Source organism: Rattus norvegicus, chromosome 1 (genome assembly GCF_036323735.1).
Source record: "Rattus norvegicus strain BN/NHsdMcwi chromosome 1, GRCr8, whole genome shotgun sequence".
NCBI lineage: Eukaryota > Metazoa > Chordata > Mammalia > Rodentia > Muridae > Rattus > Rattus norvegicus.
This window is the reverse complement of record NC_086019.1, coordinates 102,536,118-102,556,998: the sequence shown is the minus strand read 5'-3', so window position 1 is coordinate 102,556,998 and position 20,881 is coordinate 102,536,118. Positions and strand designations below refer to the sequence as shown.

The 20,881-nt window shown below is 38.2% G+C and overlaps 1 protein-coding gene across 1 annotated transcript in view; it reads right to left on the bottom strand.

The window, feature by feature from the left end:
* Positions 1 to 292: 292 nt before the first annotated feature.
* Vom2r38 (vomeronasal 2 receptor, 38) overlaps positions 293 to 20,881 on the bottom strand; it is a 61,548-nt gene continuing 40,959 nt past the window's right edge. The window contains exon 6 of the mRNA NM_001099476.1: positions 293 to 1,230. Coding sequence (NP_001092946.1) covers positions 293 to 1,230 — 938 coding nt within the window. The remainder of the gene's footprint in view (positions 1,231 to 20,881) is intronic.

Below are 20,881 nucleotides of genomic sequence, written 5' to 3'. Positions count from 1 at the left end.
TGAGACATTTTCTAAAGCAGCACTTTGTATCCAGACGAAAGTACTTTGTATCCATTAGTTTATTCCACAATAGTATAGTTAAGGGAAAGTAGGCCAAAAATGGCATACATTGAAACTATGTTACAAAAATCACTTGAAGAACCTAAAACATAATATAAAATGAATGGTCTCAGTACAAAGAGAGTTTGATAGAATTAGATAAAGAAGTATGAGTGTACATAATTTTATCATATTATGTCTAAATAAGATATTTACAATGCTGTGGCACTGGATTACCCATCATAGATAAATTTTAATTTTTAACTAAATGTAAATGGATATTCCTTCTTGAATGTCTTTTGTGCCTGATATCAATACAGGAGTTTTTCTCTGGCCTTAACAAAATAATGTAGCACTTGGGTGCAAAAATCAATCCAAGGAGTGCTATACTGGAAGCCAAGGTGGAGAATATTTCCATAGACACCATGACCTTTCCCTTTGTGCTGTGATAAACAGGGAGGAACGTGATCCAAACACAGAAGAATACCTGCATGCTGAATGACAGGAACTTGGCTTCGTTGAATGTGTCAGGCAGATTCCTGGACAAGAAGGCCATGGCGTAGCTCCCAAGTGCTAAGGAGCAGAGATACCCCAGGACAGTGTGGAAGGCAACTATTGATCCCATGTTGCACACAATGATGATGTGACCACGCTCAGCATGAGTATCTTGATCAATGAAGGGTGGAGAGGTAACTAACCAGATTCCACAGATAATAATTTGGATCAGTGTGCAGAAGGGAATGATGAAATTAGGGGCTCTTGATACCATTAACCACCTCACCATTCTAGCTGGAACAGTGGCCTTGAATGCAATAACCACTGTAATGGCTTTGGCCAACACTGTGGAGAGAGCCACAGTAAACAAAATTCCAAATGCTGTCTGCTGCAAGATGCAAGTGGCTGTGCTGGGCTGTCCAATGAAAAGCAAGGAACTGAGGAAACAGATGAAGAGTGTCAATAGCAGGATATAGCTGAGAGACCGGTTGTTAGCCTTGACAATGGGTGTGTCTCTGTGCTTCACAAAGACAACAAGAACCACAGCTGTGAGTACAGAGAAGCCCAGTGCTGTGATGGTGAGTGCCATCCCCAGTGGCTCTTCATAGGCCAAAAAGCTCACAGATTTCCGGAGGCAGTGGTTCTTCTCTGAGTTGGCATAGTGACTTTCTGGGCACTTCAGACACTGATCCATATCTGTTCAGAAATGAAAGTGACTGTGAATCAATCTTCAGGTGTTCACATACCCACTAATATATTAATTATCCCCAGCTGATTGAAGTGCTTCCTGATTCACCTCTTTTTATTGTTTCAGAAAGGCATTTTTAAGGATTCTGTGCATCATTTCAAATCTATACTGTGCTCTTTGCTTATGCTGACAAAAATCAAACAGCCCACTGCCTTTGCTCTCCCTTTGAATGCTTTCCTGCAATTTGTGACTCTGTTGCATCTATTTTATGAGTCATAACACTTCAGAGCAATATTGTATAATTGCAATTTGATTCTGATCTCATCTTATAAAACATGTCTAATCCTGGACTTTTATTTCATACAATACTGGCATTAGTGTTTGAGATTCATTTCCTAAATGATGTTTTCTGATTTGGGACCCATATTTACTTATTTTCATAAAATCTCTTGGAAACCCCAATTTGGTTAATACTGTGAATGATTTCAAACTAAAAAATGCCATTACATTCTTGGAGCCTAATTCCTTCACTAGTATAATGTTGTAACAATTAGCTGTCGCATTCTTTATCAGCACATAGGTAGACAACTATTACTAGGTATTAAATGTAGTTTTTGAATATTCTGCTCCTAAATGTTTGTGTTTTACCTTGAAATAAAAAACATGTACCTCAGTTTATAAGGCCATATTTGCATTACATTAAACCTTAGTGTACTTTTGAACACTATCAACCTTATCAAGGAATTTCTCTGCTTTATACTTTTGAGCTAACAATTATCAAGGTTATTTTCAGAAGAATTTAATTTTTTTGATATCTTGCTTTTTTTACTTTAATGTTCATGGAAATCTACTCATATTTTATCAAGTTTTTACACATTCACAACTTGTTCCTTTGCTTCTACTATGAGCTTTTTGGTGTTTCTTTTGTATTGTACAAGGTATACTTCAAGAGTAGAATTCTATCTTCGACTTGCTTAAGAAACATGATGTCTGTTTCATTAACTAAATTATAGAAGGATAACACTTTATTTGAAAATTAGGTTTTTCTTATTCTATCATCTTGCATCAATGATATCTTGAATTTTAAATTGTTATGTGTATTTTCACCCTGATATGCCTTATGTATGGTTTGGATATATATTCACTAAAATAAAATTGTGCAGGACTTTATATCCATAGTTGAAGTTCTCCTATTCTATGCATACTGAAAATATCTGTGGACATTCCATATAGCTTAAGTACAGGCAAGAGATATTTATCAAAGGAGTATTTCATATCAAAGGTACTATGAGCTCACTTGAAAAGTCATGGTGGTAGGATTTCCTATCATGTAATAATGAACTCAATGCTGTCCTTGAGCTTAATCTACTGATTGTCAAAAACACATCTAAATATTTGATTTTATATACATCATTAAGTGACATTGTCATCCATACCTCAAGAAACGTATCTTTTTATAAAAAATTATTTATTTTATGTATATGAGTGGTATAGCTGTCTTCAGACACAGGAGAAGAGGGCATTGGGTCACATTACAAATGGTTGTAAGCCACTATGCGGTTGCTGGGAATTGAACTCTAGAACAGCAGTTATTTCTCTTAAATGATGATCCATCTCTCAAAACCCCAAGAAGCCTATTTTAACCATGATCTGTGATAAAGGTCAAGAGAGATGACTGTGGAAGATCATGAAGTGATACCTATCCATACACCAGTACTTTATAACTATGCCTTCTAAGACATAGTGGAAATAATGGCATAACAATCATAAGATAAGAACTGAGAGCTGCCACCTTCTAGGCAATATATGCATTGTTTTATGGAATTCTCAACAATTAAGGATACGTTTTTTTGGTTGTTTCTGCATAAGTATGGGTTGTAATAAAATGAGGAAATTATCTTATCCTTCCTTGCTAAACTATCCCCTGCAAAATTAGTCAAGGAAAGAAGTTAATTATTTCACTTTTAACAGTTGCTAACTACACTGGCTTCCCAAGTACATTCTAGTAGTTCTTTAAGGGATTTTTGTTTTTCCTTTTAAAGGGCTTCTACTTATTTACTTGTGTTGTCCTGTAATTCCTTAAGGGAGTTATTTATGACCTTCTTAAAGTCCTCCATCATCGTGATAAAAATGTGATTTTAAATCTAGACTTTGCTTTTCCAGTGCGATTGGATATCCAGTGTTTGCTTTGGTGGGAGAACTGTGATCTGATGATGTCAAGTAGTCTTGGTTTCAAGTTTGCTTGGGTCCCTGCGCTTGCCTCTCACCATCAGGTTGTCTCTTGTATTAGCCATTCTTGCTATTTCTTTCTTTCTTTTTTAAATTTATTATTTTTGTATTATTTTTCCATCTTTATTAAATTGGGTATTTCTTTTTTACATTTCAAATGTTATTCCCTTTCCTGGTTTCCAGGCTAACATCCCCCTAACCCCTCTCCCTCACATTCTACATGGGTGTTCCCCTCCCTATCCTCCACCAATTACTGCCCTCCTCCCAACAATTCCATTCACTGGGGGTCCAGCCTTGGCAGGACCAAGGGCTTCCCCTTCCACTGGTACCCCTACTAGACTATTCATTGCTACCTATGGATTTGGAGCAAAGGGTCAGGCCATGTATAGCCTTTGGGTAGTGGCTTAGTCCCTGAAAGCTCTGGTTGGTTGGCACTGTTGTTCATATGGGGTCTCAGGTCCCTTCAGCTCTTGCAGGCCTTCCTCTGATTCCTTCAATGGGGGTCCCATTCTCAGTTCAGTGTTTTGCTGCTGGCTTTCGCCTATGTATTTTCCATATTCTGGCTGTGTCTCTCAGGAGAGATATACATTCGGTTCATGTCAGCCTGCAATTCTTTGCTTCATCCATCTTATTTAGTTTGGTGGTTGTATATGTATGGGCCACATGTGGGGAAGGCTCTGAATGGGCATACTTTCAATCTCTGTTCTAAACTTTGCCTCCCTATCCCTTCCTAAGAGTATTCTTGTTCCCCTTTTAAAGAAGGAGTGAAGCATCTGCATTTTGGTCATCCTTCTTTTGTTTCATGTGTTTTGTGCATCTTGGGTAATTTGAGCCTTTGGGCTAATATCTGCTTATCAATAGTGCATACCATGTGTGTTTTTCTGTGATTGGGTTACCTCACTCAGGATGATATTTTCCAGTTCCATCCATTTGCCTATGAATTTCATAAAGTCATTGTTTTTGATAGCTGAGTAGTATTCCATTGTGTAGATGTACCACATTTTCTGTATACGTTCTTCTGTTGAAGGGCATCTGGGTTCTTTCCAGCTTCTGGCTATTATAAATGAGGCTGTTATGAACATAGTGGAGCATGTGTCTTTGTTGTATGTTGGAGCATTTTTTGGGTATTTGCCCAAGAGAGGTACAGCTGGGTCCTTAGGTAGTACAAAGTCCAATTTTCTTAGGAACTTCCAGACTGATTTTCATAATTTCTGGCCACATGCTTCAGTTAGGTGCACTTGCTTTTGTTATTTTAAATCTAGATCTTTCTTTTCTGGTGTGTTTGGATTGGTGGGAGAACTGGGCTCTGATGATGACAAGTAGTCTTGGTTTCTGTTGCTTGCATTCCTGTGCTTGCCTCTAGCCATCAGGTTGCCTCTGGTGTTAGCTATTCTTGCTGTTTCTAATGGTGGCTGGACTTTCCTGTGGGTTTGTGTGCCAGCACTCCTGTAGACCTGTATTCCTGTTTTATTTCAGCCAGTTATGGGAACAGAGTGTTCTGCTCTCAGGCATGTATTCATTCCTGGTGGCTGGCTTTCAACTCTCCTTGAGGGCAGTAACCAAAAGGGTCCTGCCCCTACTGCTCCTAGGTTCCTGTGTGCTGGGGTCACAGATTGCACTAGGCATTTCCTCTTGAGTCAGGAACGTGAGCAGAGAATATTCTCTTCCAAGTTCTCAGGAGTGTCTGCACCTGTGAGGATCTAGCTCTCCCACCACAAGATTTGTGTGCAGGGAGCTGTTTGACCGGTTCGGTTCAGATCTGGGCACAGATCTGGACCATGGGGTTCCTACAACTGACTGCTCCTATATCCCCAAGTACATTGTAAACCAAAGGGTAATAAAGAGGACAATGATTAAAGCAAATAGGTAACATACCAATATGAAAAAAATTATGAACTGGTAAAGGGATGACAAAGGATGGAAAGAATTGACAAGTGTAGGAAATTGTAAAAGAATGACACTGACAAAAAGAAAAAAGATGGAGATATGCCCAACAGAAAATGAGGTAGATTACTTGCAGAGCTTCTTATTTCTCTATTCCCCAAGACCTTACTCCTTAATGTCATTTTAGTGATGCAAAAGAACATTTCTTTCAGCCTCTCTTCCTCCCACATCTTCTGTGGATACCACAAATCATCCCCTTCTATTTTACCTCTCCTACTAGTTGATGTTCCAAACTTCCAACGCCAACAGATATCCACTGGTAATCTGCAGGCCAGACTTATTCTCTAGAAAAGCAAGTAAGCTGCCCACACTTCTCCTTTCTGTGTTTTCCTAGACCAAATCCTCCCAAATCATTCAAAGCACTGCAGCAGAACAATTTTCTTAGCCTTCTGTTGCCCTGAGCTCCCATCTCCTTGGATTCCACATATCTTGACCTCTGCCTTCCTTCCCCACTGGTTGCTTTGTCTCATATACCAATTTCAATATAAACCCTCTGCTATTCCAAGAGTCACTCATCCCAGAGCAAAAATGGAGGCTAAGGCATACCTATAGCACTTCTACTGCCTCTGAAATCCAATCCCCTCAGTCTCATTTCCATGTCTGTAGCAGAATATTTTTATCTCCTTTTCCTTTTGGAAACCATCAACAGATCACAAGGACCTTCTTAAATTTCCCTCCCCTTAGCCATTGGTCCTGCCAAGACTGAACCCCCAGTGAATGTGATTGTTGGGGGGAGAGTGCTAATGGGGGGAGTATGGGGTGGGGAACACCTATACAGGAGGGGAGGGGGAGGGGCTAGGGGGATGTTGGCCTGGAAACCGGGAAGGGGAATAACAATCGAAATGTAAATAAGAAATACACAAGTTAATAAAGATGGAAAAAAAATTTCCCTCCCCTTACTCATTCTAACAACAGCAGGCGTTTTCTGTGAATACAACTGCTCAGCAGGCAAGTGAAACACAGCCATTTCACTATTGAAATATCCAGAGAGGTAACATAAATCATACAACAACACACCCAAATACAAAGACAAATATTCAAAAATCAGTTCTGAGACATATAATTATCCCAATTCTAGACACCTAAGTGATGGCATAACAACACAATCAATAACAGCCAGGGTAACATATCTACAATAGAACAGAGCTATCCTATCACAACTGGTTCAGAATATTCTGCATACTTGAAGCACAAATAAAAGGCTGCAACACAGATTATGTAAAAGTGATTGATGTCCTCAAGGATAATATAAATAAATCTCATAAACACATCCAGGAAAACACACAAAACTCGAAGGAATAGAATAAATCTCTTAAAGAAAGCCAAAAACCATTGAAATAAATAAATTAAACTGTTCACAACATGAAAATTGCACTAAAATCAGTAAAGAAGACACAAAATGAGAAAATTAGAGAAGTTTTATTAAAAATAAATCTATCAGTCAGAGAAAATGTTAAATCCAAAAATCACCTTAAGCAAAGAAACAGTAAATCTGGAACACCTTGAGAAAACCAAATCTAAAAATAATATAGATGAAGGAGAAGAAACCCGTCTTAAATCCTATGCTTTCAACAAAAATAAAAATCAATTTTTTCTTGAGATAAAGAATAAACCTATAAATGTTCAAGAAGCATACTGAGCACCAGAAAAGATTTCCACACCACATGTTAATAAAAACATAAAACACATACAACAAAGAAAGAATATTGAAAACAAGTGGATGATACGAAGTAGCATATAAAGAAGACATAATAAAATTTCAACTGACACCTCTTTAGATACTCTAAGTCCAGAAGGGCTTGGAGAGATGTACTACAGTCTGTATGATTCCAACACAGATGATTCTAGCCAGCTAAAGTTTTTAAAGTTTAATTTTCTTTTTAAACTGGGTAACGGAATCAAAATTGAAAACAGTAACACTTATTTTGACAAGATAGCATCCAAAGTCTTAAGCATAGGCTATTGTATACAGATTAAAAGATATTAAAGAATCAACCACAGTATGTGGGAGGGGAAACACAGAAAACACAAGATACAGTATGTCTAAACATTTTGAAATAATAATTTAATGGTAAAAGTTGTAAAATTATGCTGTTTTTGCTAGAGATTAAGTGCATTTTTGATCCGTTTCTCTCAGATATAATCAGAGTTGATAATTTAATCATACCTCAAATCATTTCTCTTAGTACAAAGCAACCACAAAATATACACAAAATACTTATTTGCTAACAATTTTCCTGCTCAATCAACATAGATTCAAAAAATCCAAGAAGTCAAATTTAAAAAATATCTATTAAAAAATCTAGCCATAGAAAATGTGAGTGGAAATACTCTAATTTATTGAGGTTAACTACATTGAAAATACACAGGAAACAGAATATTCTCACTGCAAAATGAATAGAAGCAAAACACACATAATCAACACTGCTACCACCACTACTACCACCACCAGCAGCCATAAAAATGCAATAAAAGAAACTGACAGTTATTGGTCATTGATATATCTTAATATCAATAATCTATCAATCAATGGATACAGAGGTACTAAATATAGGAACACAATAAAAATTAGTATACAGAGAATGTTCATAGCTCTTGGTGCCTACATTAAAAAAAATAAGGAAGTCTTATATAAAGAACTCAACAGTATGCCTGAAAGCTCTAGAACAAAAGAGGTAATCCTACCCATAAGGATTAAATCTGCAGAAATCATAGAAGCTTATTGGCAGTTGCCAGAAACCTGAAGCAACCATCATGAATTTTGTAGGCAAATGGATGGAAGTAGGAAATGTTATTTTGAGTGAGGATATGCATGGTATGCACTCAGTGATAAGTTGATATTATCCAAAATGTACAGAACACGCATAATTCAATCCACTTACCATAAGCAGTTTAGCAAAGAAGGCCCAAGTGAGGATGCTTCAATAGCATTTAAAAGGGGAAATGAAATACTCGCAGGAGACAGAGGGAGGAAGGGACCAATATTGGAGAGCAGAGAGGGAGTAGAAAAGGGAGCAAGTAGGATGTCATAAAGGTGAGGGTGGGCACAGGATAGAATGAGGCGTCATTGGATGATAAAGAAGGATGGGTGAGGGAAACGTTTGAGGGAGAAGGAGGAGTCTGGAACTGACGGGAGACTGGAGAAGGCTGCGGAGTAGCTGTGGAGAGAACATGGAGGCTAACATTAAGATTCCACTCTGTGGAATAACAGGTTGTTATGAATATTCTTAAAGGATGGTTGTGTAAAGGGCTTTGTATGTTTAGGTGGGCAATTATATCTTATCAATTGGATCAAAGGTTATTGTGTTGTGTGTTCTTTCTTGTGGTGAATTAAGTTTAAGAGTATGTGGTGGATGGGACACTAATCTGCCACGGAGTTGGGATGTGTGTTTCTGGCAAGATATCTCGCAGATATTTTTAGGTGCTGTGGTGCTGGATCTAGTGGGGGCAAAAGAAAAACATTTTAATATAATTTTACAACAACAGTTGCTCAGGTATTGGAAGTGGGAGACAGGAGAGGAGCCCAGGAGAATGAATGCAAATAGGCAAATGCAGGAGACAGTGCATGGTTAGGGAGGACCTCTACAAAGTCCCAGTGATCTGTGATGTGAGAGGCTCACAGGAATCAATGGGGGTGACCTTAGCTGACATGACCCACTGTGGGCATTAGAACCTAAAGAGACCGCCTTTATTAGATAAATAGAGATGGCCCCTAATGGAGGGATGGAGTCACCAATTTACCTCTAAAACTTTTTACCCAAAATGGAGCAGAGACAGAACAAAATGTTATCTAGTAACTGTCCCAACTTGGGATCAATTCCATGGACAGGCAGCAAACCCTGACAGAATGACTAATGCTATGTTGTGCTTGGAGACAGGAGCCTTAACATGACTGTCCTCTGAGAGATTCTAACAGCAGCTGACTGAGACAGAAGCAGATACTTCAGGGAAGTAATGGACTGAGGTTGGAGACCCCTATGCAAGAGGTAGGAAAAGGACAGAAGGAGCTGAATGTAATGGCAACCACATAGGAACTCCAACAGTGTCAATTGACCCAGAACCTTGGGAGCTCCCACAGTCCAAGGCACCAAACAAAGAGAATAACCTGGCTGGTTGGAGGCCCCCAGCACATAAATAGCACAAGGCTGCCTTATCTGGCCCCAGTGGGAGAGGATGTGCCATATATTATAGAGATTAGATTTCCCATGGAAGGATGATACCCCTCACCACATAGGGCTACCTCTCAGAGGTGAAGGAGAGGGAGGATGGGGTGAAGAACTCTGGGAGGGAAGACTGAAAGTGTGATCAACATATGGGATGAAAAAATAAAACAAATAGTTCAAAATATATAAAATTTAGGCTTTAAAACAATAAAATAAAAAGAAACAAATCAATATAAAGAATCAATAAAATAATGAATTGGTCCCTTGTGAAAAATAAGTAAGATCAACAAATCCTTATCTAAATTACCTAAAGATAAAGACTTTTGAAAGTTTAAAAAATCAGAAACAAAAAGAAAGACAACAATAGACACATACATGCAAAAAACCTTCTGGGGTAATCACCACCACTGACCTCAGGCAGTATTACAGAGTAATAGTGACAAAAACTGTATGGTATTGATACTGAGAGGGGCAGATAGGTCAGTGGAATAGAAGTGAAGACCCAGAAATGAATCCAGACACCTATGGTGACTTGATCTTTCACAAAGTAGCTAAAACCATCCCGTGGAAAAGATACCATTGTCAACAAACTGTGCTGGTTTACATGGAGGTCATGTGGAGGAATGAAAATCTACACTTTCATGTTTTTTCATCTTTATTAACTTGGGTATTTCTTATTTACATTTTGATTGTTATTCCCTTTCTCGGTTTCAAGGACTACATCCTCCTAACCCTCCTCCTCTCCCTCTAGGTGTTCCCCATAGGTGTTCCCCTCCCCACCCTTCCCCCATTATCACCTTCCCAGCAACACTCACGTTCACTGGGGTTCAGTTTTGGCAGGACTAAGGGCTTGCCCTTCCCCTGGTGCTCTTACTAGGCTATTAATTGCTACGTATGCAGTTGGAGCCAAGGGTCAGTCCATGTATAGTCTTTGGGTAGTGGCTTAGTCCCTGGAAGCTCTGATTGGTTGGCACTGTTGTTCATATGGGGTCTCAAGCCCCTTAAAGTTCTTTCAGTCCTTTCTAAGATTCCTTTAACGGGGGTCCTGTTCTCAGTTCAGTGGTTTAATGATGGCATTCACCTATGTATTTGCTGTATTTTGGCTGTGTCTCTCAGGAGAGATCTACATCCTGTCGGTCGGCACTTCTTTGCTTTGTCCATCTTATCAAGTTTGGTGGCTGTATATGTATGGGCCACATATGGGGCAGGCTCTGAATGGGCGTTCCTTCTGCCTCTGTTCTAAACTTTACCTCCCTATTCCCTTCCAAGGGTATTCTTGTTCCCCTTTTAAAGAAGGAGTGAAACATTCACATTTTGGTCATCCTTCTTGATTTTCATGTGTTCTGTGCGTCTAGGGTAATCTGAGCATTTGGTCTAATATCCACTTATGAATGAGTGCATACCATGTGTGTTTTTCTGTGATTGGGTTACCTCACTCAGGAAGATATTTTCCAGTTCCATTCATTTGCCTATGAATTTCATAAATTCATTGTTTTTGATAGCTGAGTAATATTCCATTGTGTGAATATACCACATTTTCTGTATCCATTCCTCTGTTGAAGGGTATCTGGGTTCTTACCAGCTTCTGGCTATTATAAATAAGGCTGCTATGAACATAGTGGAGCATGTGTCTTTGTTATATGTTGGGGCATCTTTTGGGTATATGCCCAAGAGTGGTATAGCTGGGTCCTCAGGTAGTTCAATGTCCAATTTTCTGAGGAACCTCTAGACTTACTTGTAGAATGGTTGTACCAGTCTGCAATCCCACCAACAATGGAGGAGTGTTCCTCTTTCTCCACATCATTGCCAGCATTTGCTGTCACCTGAGTTTTTGATCTTAGCCATTCTCACTGAGGTGAATCTCAGGGTTGTTTTGATTTGCATTTCCCTTATGACTAAAGATGTTGAACATTTCTATAGGTTTTTCTCAGCCTTTCGGCATGCCTCAGCTGTGAATTCTTTGTTTAGCTCTGAACCCCATTTTTAATAGGGTTATTTGTCTCCCTGCAGTTTGATTTCTTGAGTTCTTTGTATATTTTGGATATAAGCCCTCTCTCAGTTGTAGGATTGGTAAAGATCTTTTCCCAATCTGTTGGTTGCCGTTTTGTCCTAACCACAGTGTCCTTTGCCTTACAGAAGCTTTGCAGTTTTATGAGATCCCATTTGTTGATTCTTGATCTTAGAGCATACGCCATTGTTGTTTTGTTCAGCAAGTTTTCTCCAGTGCACATGTGTTCAAGATGCTTCTCCACTTTTTCTTCTATTAGGTTGAGTGTATCTTGTTTGATGTGGAGGACCTTGATCCACTTGGACTTAAGCTTTGTACAGGGTGATAAGCATGGATCAATTTGCATTCTTCTACATACTGAACTCCAGTTGAACCAGCACCATTTGCTGAAAATGCTATCTTTTTTCCATTGGATGGTTTTGCCTCCTTCGTCAAAAATCAAGTGACCATAGGTATGTGGGTTCATTTCTGGGTCTTCAATTCTATTCCACAGGTCTATCTGTCTGTCTCTGTAGCGGTACATGCAGTTTTTATTATTATTTCTCTGTAATACTGCTTGAGTTCAGGGATAGTGATTCCCCCAGAAGTCCTTTTATCATTAAGGATAGTTTTAGCTATCCTGGGTTTTTTGTTATTCCAGATGAATTTGCAAATTGTTCTGTCTAACTCTCTGAAGAATTGGATGGTATTTTGATGGGGATTGCATTGAATCTGTAGATCACTTTTGGTAAAATGGCCACTTTTACTGTATTAATCCTGTCAATCCATGAGCGCGGGAGATCTTTCCATCTTCTGAGATCTTCAATTTCTTTCTTCAGAGTCTTGAAGTTCTTATCATACAGATCTTTCACTTGCTTGGTTAAACTCACACTGAGGTATTTTATATTATTTGGGACTGTCATGAAGGGTGTTGTTTCCCTAATTTCTTTCTCGGCTTGTTTCTCTTTTGTATAGAGGAAGGCTTGTGATTTATTTGAGTTCATTTTATACCCGGCCATCTTGGTGAAGGTGTTTATAAGGGTTAGTAGTTCTCTGGTGGAACTTTTGGGATCACTTAAATATACTATCATATCATCTGCAAATAGTGATATTTTGACTTCTTCATTTCCAGTCTGTATCCCTTTGATCTCCTTTTGTTGCCTGATTGCTCTGGCTCGAATTTCAAGAGCTATATTGAATAAGTAGTGAAAGAGTGGGCAGCCTTGTCTAGTCCCTGATTTTAGTGGGATTGCTTCAAGTTTCTCTCCATTTAGTTTAATGTTAGCTACTGGTTTGATGTATATGGCTTTTACTATGTTTAGGTACGGGCCTTGAATTCCTATTCTTTCCAGGACTTTTATCACGAAGGGGTGTTGAATTTTGTCAAATGCTTTCTCAGCACCTAATGAAATGATCATGTGGTTTTTACTTTTCAGTTTGTTTATATAGTGTATTATGTTGATGGTTTTTTGAATATTAAACCATCCTTGCATGCCTGGGATGAAGTCTACTTGATCATGGTGGATGATTGTTTTGATGTGCTCTTGGATTCAGTTTGCCAGAATTTTATTGAGTACTTTTTTGTCGATATTCATAAGGGAAATTGGTCTGAAGTTCTCTTTTTTTATTGGCTCTTTGCATGTTTTAGGTATAAGAGTAATTGTGGCTTCATAGAAGGAATTCGGTAGTGCTCCATCCGTTTCAGTTTTGTGGAATATTTTGGATAGTATTGGTATGAGGTCTCTATGAAGGTCTGATAGAATTCTGCCCTGAACTTAATGCCCTGGGCTCTCTTTGGTTGGGAGACCTTTAATGACTGCTTCTATTTTGTTAGGAGTTATGGGGTTGTTTTAATGATTTATCTGTTCCTGATTTAACTTCATTACCTGGTATCTGTCTAGGAAATTGTCCATTTCCTCCAGATTTTCAAGTTTTGTTGAGTGCAGGCTTTTGTATTAGGATCTGATGATTTTTTGAATTTCCTCTGATTCTGTAGTTATGTCTCCCTTTTCATTTCTGATTTTGTTAATTTGGACACACCCTCTGTGTCCTCTCATTAATCTGGCTAAGGGTTTATCTATCTTGTTGATTTTCTCAAAGAACCAACTTTGGTTCTGTTGATTCTTTCTATGGTCCTTTTTGTTTCTTCTTGGCTGATTTCAGCTCTGAGTTTGATTATTTCCTGCCTTCTACTCCTTCTGAGTGTATTTGCTTCTTTTTGTTCTAGGGCTTTTTAGGTGTACTGTCAAGTTGCTGATATATGTTCTCTCCTGTTTCTTTCTGCAGGCACTCAGAGCTATGAGTTTTCCTTTTAGCACAGCTTTCATTGTGTCCCATAAGTGTGGGCATGTAGTATCTTCATTTTTATTAAATTCTAAGAAGTCTTTAATTTCTTTCTTTACTTCTTCTTTGACCAGGTTATAATTGAATAGAGCATTGTTCAATTTCCATGTATATCTTGGCATTCTTCCCTTACTGTTGTTGAAGACCAGATTTATCCCATGGTGGTCTGATTGGTCTCATGGAATTATTTCTATATTTTGGTATCTATTGAGGCCTGTTTTATGACCAATTATATGGTCAATTTTGGAGAATTATACTGGTCAATTAGATGGTGAAATGGTGAGAATTAGGTGTATCCTTTTGTTTTAGGATAGAATGTTCTATAAATATCTGTCAAGTCCATTTGGTTCATGACTCCTCTTAGTCTGTCTATGTCTCTGTTTAATTTCTGTTTCCTTTGTCTGTCCATTGATGACAGTGGGATTTTGAAATCTCCTACTATTATCGTGTGAGGTGCAATGTGTGCTTTGAGCTTTAGTAAGGTTTCTTTTATGTATATAGTTGCCCTTGTATTTGGGGCATAGACATTTAGGATTGAGAGTTCATCTTGGTAGATTTTTCCTTAGATGAATATGAAGAGTCCTTCCTTAATTTTTTTTGAAGATTTTTAGTTGAAAATCGATTTTATTCGATATTAGAATGGCTACTCCAGCTTGCTTCTTCAGACCATTTGCTTGGAAAGTTGTTTTCTCAGCCTTTTACTCTGAGGTCATGTCTGTCTTTGTGTCTGAGGTGTGTTTCCTGTAGGCAACAGAATGCAGGGTCCTCATTGCATATTCAGTTTGTTAATGTATGTCTTTTTATTGGGGAGTTGAGGCCATTGATGTTGAGAGATATTAAGGAATAGTGATTATTGCTTCCTGTTATATTCATATTTGGATGTGAGGTTATGTTTGTGTGCTTTTCTTCTCTTTGTTTTGTTGCCAAGACTATTAGTTTCTTGCTTTTTCTAGGGTGTAGCTTGCCTCCTTGTGTTGGGCTTTACCATTTCTTATCCTTTGTAGCACTGAATTTGTAGAAAGATATTGTGTAAATTTGGTTTTGTCATGGAATATCTCGGTTTCTCCATCTATGTTAATTAATAGTTTTGCTGGATACGGTAACCTGGGCTGGCATTTGTGTTCTCTTAGGGTCTGTATGACATCTGTCCAGGATCTTCTGGCTTTCATAATCTCTGGCGAGAAGTCTGGTGTGATTCTGATAGGTCTGCCTTTATATGTTACTTGACATTTTTCCCTTACTGCTTTTAACATTCTTTCTTTGTTTTGTGCATTTGGTGTTTTGAGTATTATGTGACAGGAGGATTTTCTTTTCTGGTCCAATTCATTGGCTTCTTGTATGTTTATGGGCATCTCTTTCTTTAGGTTAGGGAAGTTTTCTTCTACGATATTGTTGAAGATATTTACTGGACCTTTGACCCTCTCTTCTATACCTATTATTCTTTGGTTTAATCTTCTCATTGAGTCCTGGATTTCCTGTATATTTGGACCAGTAGCTTTTTCCTTTTTATATTATTTTTGACAATTGTGTAGATGATTTCTATTGAATTCTCTCTTCTATCCTGAGATTCTCTCTTCTATCTCTTGTATTCTGTTGGTGATGCTTGTATCTACAGCTCCTCGTCTCTTCCTTTGGTTTTCTAGATCCAGGGTTGTCTCCCTTTGTGCTTTCTTTATTGCTTTTATTTCCATTTTTAATTCCTTCAAGTGTTTGTGTGTTCCTGGAATTCTTTCTGGGACTTTTGTGATTCCTCTCTATAGGCATCTACTTGTTTATTTATGTTTTCCTGTGTTTCTCTAAGGGAGTTCTTCATGTCTTTCTGAAGTCCTCAGCATCATGATCAAATGTGATTTTAAATCTAAATCTTGGTTTTCTGGTGTTTGGATATTCAGTGTTTCTTTGGTGGGAGAACTGGGCTCCGATGATGCCATGTAGTCTTGGTTTCTGTTTCTTGGTTTCCTGCGCTTGACTCTTGCCATCAGGTTTTCTCTGGTGTTACCTTGTTCTGTTATTTCTGACAGTGGCTAGACCGTCCAATAGGCCTGTGTGTCAGGAGTGCTGTAGACCTGTTTTCCTGTTTTCTTTCAGCTGCTTATGGAAACAGAGTGTTCTGCTTTCAGGTGTGTAGTCTTTTCTGTGTACTGGTCTTCAGCTGATCTTGTGGGCATGTGTCCTGAATTCACCAGGTAGGTTGCTTGGAGCAGAAAATTTGGTCTTACCTGTGGTCCTATGGCTGAAGTTGCTCCTGGGGGGCTGCTTTTGAACTCTCCATGAGTGAGGCAACTAGGGAGGCCTGCAGCACCTTTTCCCTGGGTCCCCATGCACCGGGGTCCCAGATGGTGCTAGGTGTTTTCTTCTGGAGTCAGCAATGTGGGCAGTGTGTAGTCTCTTCTGGCTTCCCAGGCGTTTATGCCTCTCTGAAGGTTTAATTCTCCCTCCCACGGGATTTGGGTGCAGGGAGCTTTTGACTCGGTCCATTCTGGTCTGGGTGGTTTCTAAATCTACCCTTTCTAATTACCCTGTACAGAGATTAAGTCTAAATGGATCAAGGACCTCCACATCAAACCAGATATGCTTAAACTATTAGACGAAAAAGTGGTGAAGAGCCTCAAATAAATGGGGTCTGGGGAAATGTTCCTGAACAAAACACCAATGGGTTATGCTCTAAGATCACAAATCTACAAATGGGACCTCATAAAATTGCAAAGCTTCTGTAAGTCAAAGGACACTGTCATGAGGAAAAAGCAGCAACCAGCAGATTGGGAAAAGGTCTTTAACAATCCTACATCTGACAGAGGGCTAATATCCATAATATACAGAGAAATCAAGAAGTTAGACTCCAGAGACCCAAATAACTCTATTAAAAATGTGGTACAGTGCTAAGCAAAGAATTCTCAGCTGTGGAATACTGAATGGCTGAGAAGTACCTAAAGAAATGTTCAACATCATTAGTCATCATGGAAATGCAAATGAAAACAACACTGAGATTCCACCTCACAGAAGTTAGAATGGCTAAGATCAAAACCTCATGTGACAACAGATACTGGCAAGGATGTGGAGAAAGAGGAACACTCCTACATTGTTGGTGGGATTGCAGACTTGTACAACCACTCTTGAAATCAGTCTGGAGGTTCCTCAGAAAGTTGGTCATTGTACTACCTGAAGACCCAGCTATATCACTTCTGGGCGTATATCCAAATGATGCTCTAACATACAACAAGGTCACATGCTCTACTATGTACATAGCAGCCTTATTTTAATAACCAAGAACTGGAAAGTACCCAGATGCCCATCAACATAGGAATTGATACAGAAAATATGCTACATTTACACAACGAAGACCTACTCAGCTAAAAAAAAACCAATAACTTCATGAAATTAATAGGCAAATGGATGGAGCTAGAAAATATCATCCTGAGTGAGACAACCCAATCACAAAGAACCTCATATGGTATGCACTCAATGATAAGTGGATATTATCCCCAAATCTGGACTTACCCAAGGCACATTCCACAGACCATATGTAGCTCAAGAAGAAGGACGACCAATGTCTGGATGCTTCATTCCTTCTTAAAGGGGGAGCAAAAATATTCATAGGAGGGGATATTGAGACAAATTTTGAGCAGAGACTGAAGAAACAGCCATTCAGAGCCTGCCGCACCTGGGTATACAGCCCATATATACATTCACCAAAATTAGATAATGTTGATGAAGCCAAAACTGCATGCTGTCATGATCCTGATATAGCTGTCTCCTGAGAGGCAGAGACAGAGCATGTCAAATATAGAGGTGAATGTTAGCAGCAAACCATTGAACTGAGAACGGGATTCCTGTTGGAGGAATTAGAAAAAGGAGGGAAGGAGCTGAAGGGGCTTGCAACCCTAAAAGAACAACAATACCAACCAACCATAGCTACCAGGGTCCAAACAACTACCCAAAGAGTACACATGAACAGAACCATGGCTACAGCCTCATATGTAGCAGACGATAGCCTTATTGGGTACCTATGGGAGGAGAAGCCCTTGGTCCTGCCAAGGCTATATCTCCTGTTCAGGGGAAGGTCTGGGGGGAAGGGGAGGTTGGGAATGTTGAACACCCTTATAGAAGAAGGGGAGGGGAAGGGAATAATATTTAAAATGTAACTAAAAATAGCCAATAAAAAACAGACATTTATAGAATAAGGGAATACTTTAAAAATTTGTACTCTACCAAATTAGAAAGTGTCAATACAGTGGAAATTTTTATCATTTGATACTACTTACCAAAGTTAGAATAAGACTATATAAATAATTTAGATAGACCAGTAACACACAGCATGATAAAAGCAGTCATTAAAATCTCCCAAACAAAAACATGCTAGGGCAAGATGTTTTAGTGCAGAATTCTCCTAGATTTTCCCAGAAAATTTAATGCCAATATTTCTCAAATTATCCCATAAGAAGCAAAAAAATTTCCAAAATCATCTGATAAGGTGCAGTTAACCTGATAATTAAGTCATATAAGGACTCAAAGAAAAAGAATTACAGGACAATTTTCCTCATGTTCATGTTTGCAAAACTTGAAACAAAATGTTACAATATATCAACCCAAAATGGCAGATTAGGCTTTATCCCAGAGATTTGTTAATGGTATCTTACAAAAATAAGTAAATTCAACATACCATATGAATGCACTAAAAGAAAAAAGGGTCATCTAATTAAATACAGAATTGTCCTTTGACAAAACCCAATGTACGTTCATTATAAAAACACTGAAGAAATTAGGGCCACAAGCACCATACTTAATTTTAAGGGAGGCAATTTACATCAAGCATATAGCCAACATCAAATTAAATGGAGAGAAACACAGAGTAATTCCACTAAAATCAAGAACAAGACCAATTTGTCTATTCTCTACATATCTATTCAGTATTGTACCCCAAATTTTAGCTAGAGCAATAAGAAAACTGAGGAGATCAAGGGAATAAAATCTGGAAAGAAAAAGTCAATGCACTGTTTTTTTTTGTTTGTTTGTTTTGTTTTGCAAATGATATAATACTATGCATAACTCACCATAAAATTTCCACTAGGGGACTCCTACATCCAAACCCATGTCCAGCAATATGGTTGCATACAAGATGAACAACAACAATGAAAAATCAGTAGTCCTCTGTCTTAGTCAGAATTTCTATTCCTGCACAAACATATATGAATCCCAATACATATGGACACCTGAATTTGATAAAGTACAAAAATACATGCTGGAAATAAGGCGGTGTCTTCATCAAATGATGATGGTAAATGGATTTCTGAATGGAGAGGTGTGGAAATAGTTCCATACACCTTGCTGTGCAAAAACCTCGATTTGTAATGGTCCAAGACCACAACATAAAGATGATACATGGAAACACATTGAAGATAAAGTAAGTAATGATCTTGAATTCATTGGAACAAGTGAAGACTCTCTTACCAAATCACTGATAGCATAGACACTAAGGTGAACAATTAATATATGGGATTTCACGGAACTAACAAATTTGTAAGACAAAGCACACAGGTACTTAGACAAGCAGTTGCCTACTAATTGATAAATTATTTTTACCAAACTTCAATTCTGACAGAGAACTAATGTCTAGATATATAAAGAACTCAATAAGCTAGATATCAGAAATAAAATATCTACTGAAATGTGTTGTACAGATCTAGAAAAATATTCAATAGGCTGAGAAAAACTTAAAGAAATGTTCAGTATCATTAGACAACAGGGAAATCTAATATAAATCATGTCTACTTTGAGATTACACCCTCCATTGACAACTGATATCATGGACACAATGATACCCCATGTTGGCAAGGCTATGGAGCAGGAATACTCCTCCATTGTTGGTGAAAGTGAATACATTTTAGCCACTATGGACAGGAATAACATAGCTCCTCAATGCATTAGGAATTGATCCACCACAAAATCTGGCTATACAATTTGTCTGCAAACAACCAAAAACACCCCACCCTGCCATAAAAGCACTTGCTCAAACATGTTCAATGTAGATTTATCATTCATAATAGCCAAAAACTGGAAATTAGCTACATGTCACCCAATTAAAAATGGATAAAATGTGAAACAGTCATAGACTGGAATACTATTCAGTTGTGAAATAATATGAAAATTGAAGGAAAATAGGTGAACTAGAAAAAAAATAGCCCGAGTGAGTTAACACAGACCTAGAAAGATGGTATGTATCACTTATAAGTGAATACCAACCCTCAAGTAAAGGATAACCAATTTACAATAAATCGACTTAGAGATGTTAGGTCATTGGTTCTTAACTATTCCAATGCTATGGTATTTTAATTTGCTTCCTCATGTTGTTGTGACATCCAGCAAAAAAGGAATTTCATAACTTCAATTTTGCTATTGCTATGAATTGTAATTTAAATATACTTCCCCCAATATTCTTAAATGACCCTTGTGATAGTCTTTCAATCCCCTCAGATTGAGGTATGATGGGTAAGGTAAACAGGCATCATCTAGTGGAAATAAGTGTATCCTCTTATAAAGGGGAATAGAGTAATTACTAAAAGTGGGCTGGAGGCTGGTTCAGGAAGGAGCAAAAGGAATCATTTGAGCATGGAGATGTAATGAATGGACAGAGTGTTGGAAGAGATGGTTGGAATTGGGAAGGACATTTGCATCTCTGTAGAAATATTTTGAATCTATGAAAGTGATCCTATTGAGGATTCCTAGTAATAAAAGATAAAGATTCTTTTGTATCCAGGCGAAAAATGGTAGGGCTAGATTACTTTCAACTAAGTCTTTGGCCAAGGAAGTGCAATGGAAATCCAAACAAGAGCCAAGGCAACATGTCACCTTCGGAGCAAAGCTATCTTACTATAGCAAGCCCTAGATATCCTAACACACACAAAGCACCAGAAAATGACTTTAAATCCACCCTTAAAAAGTTGCTTGATGCATTTAAAGAAACATGAATAATTTTCTCAAAGAAATTTAGGAAAA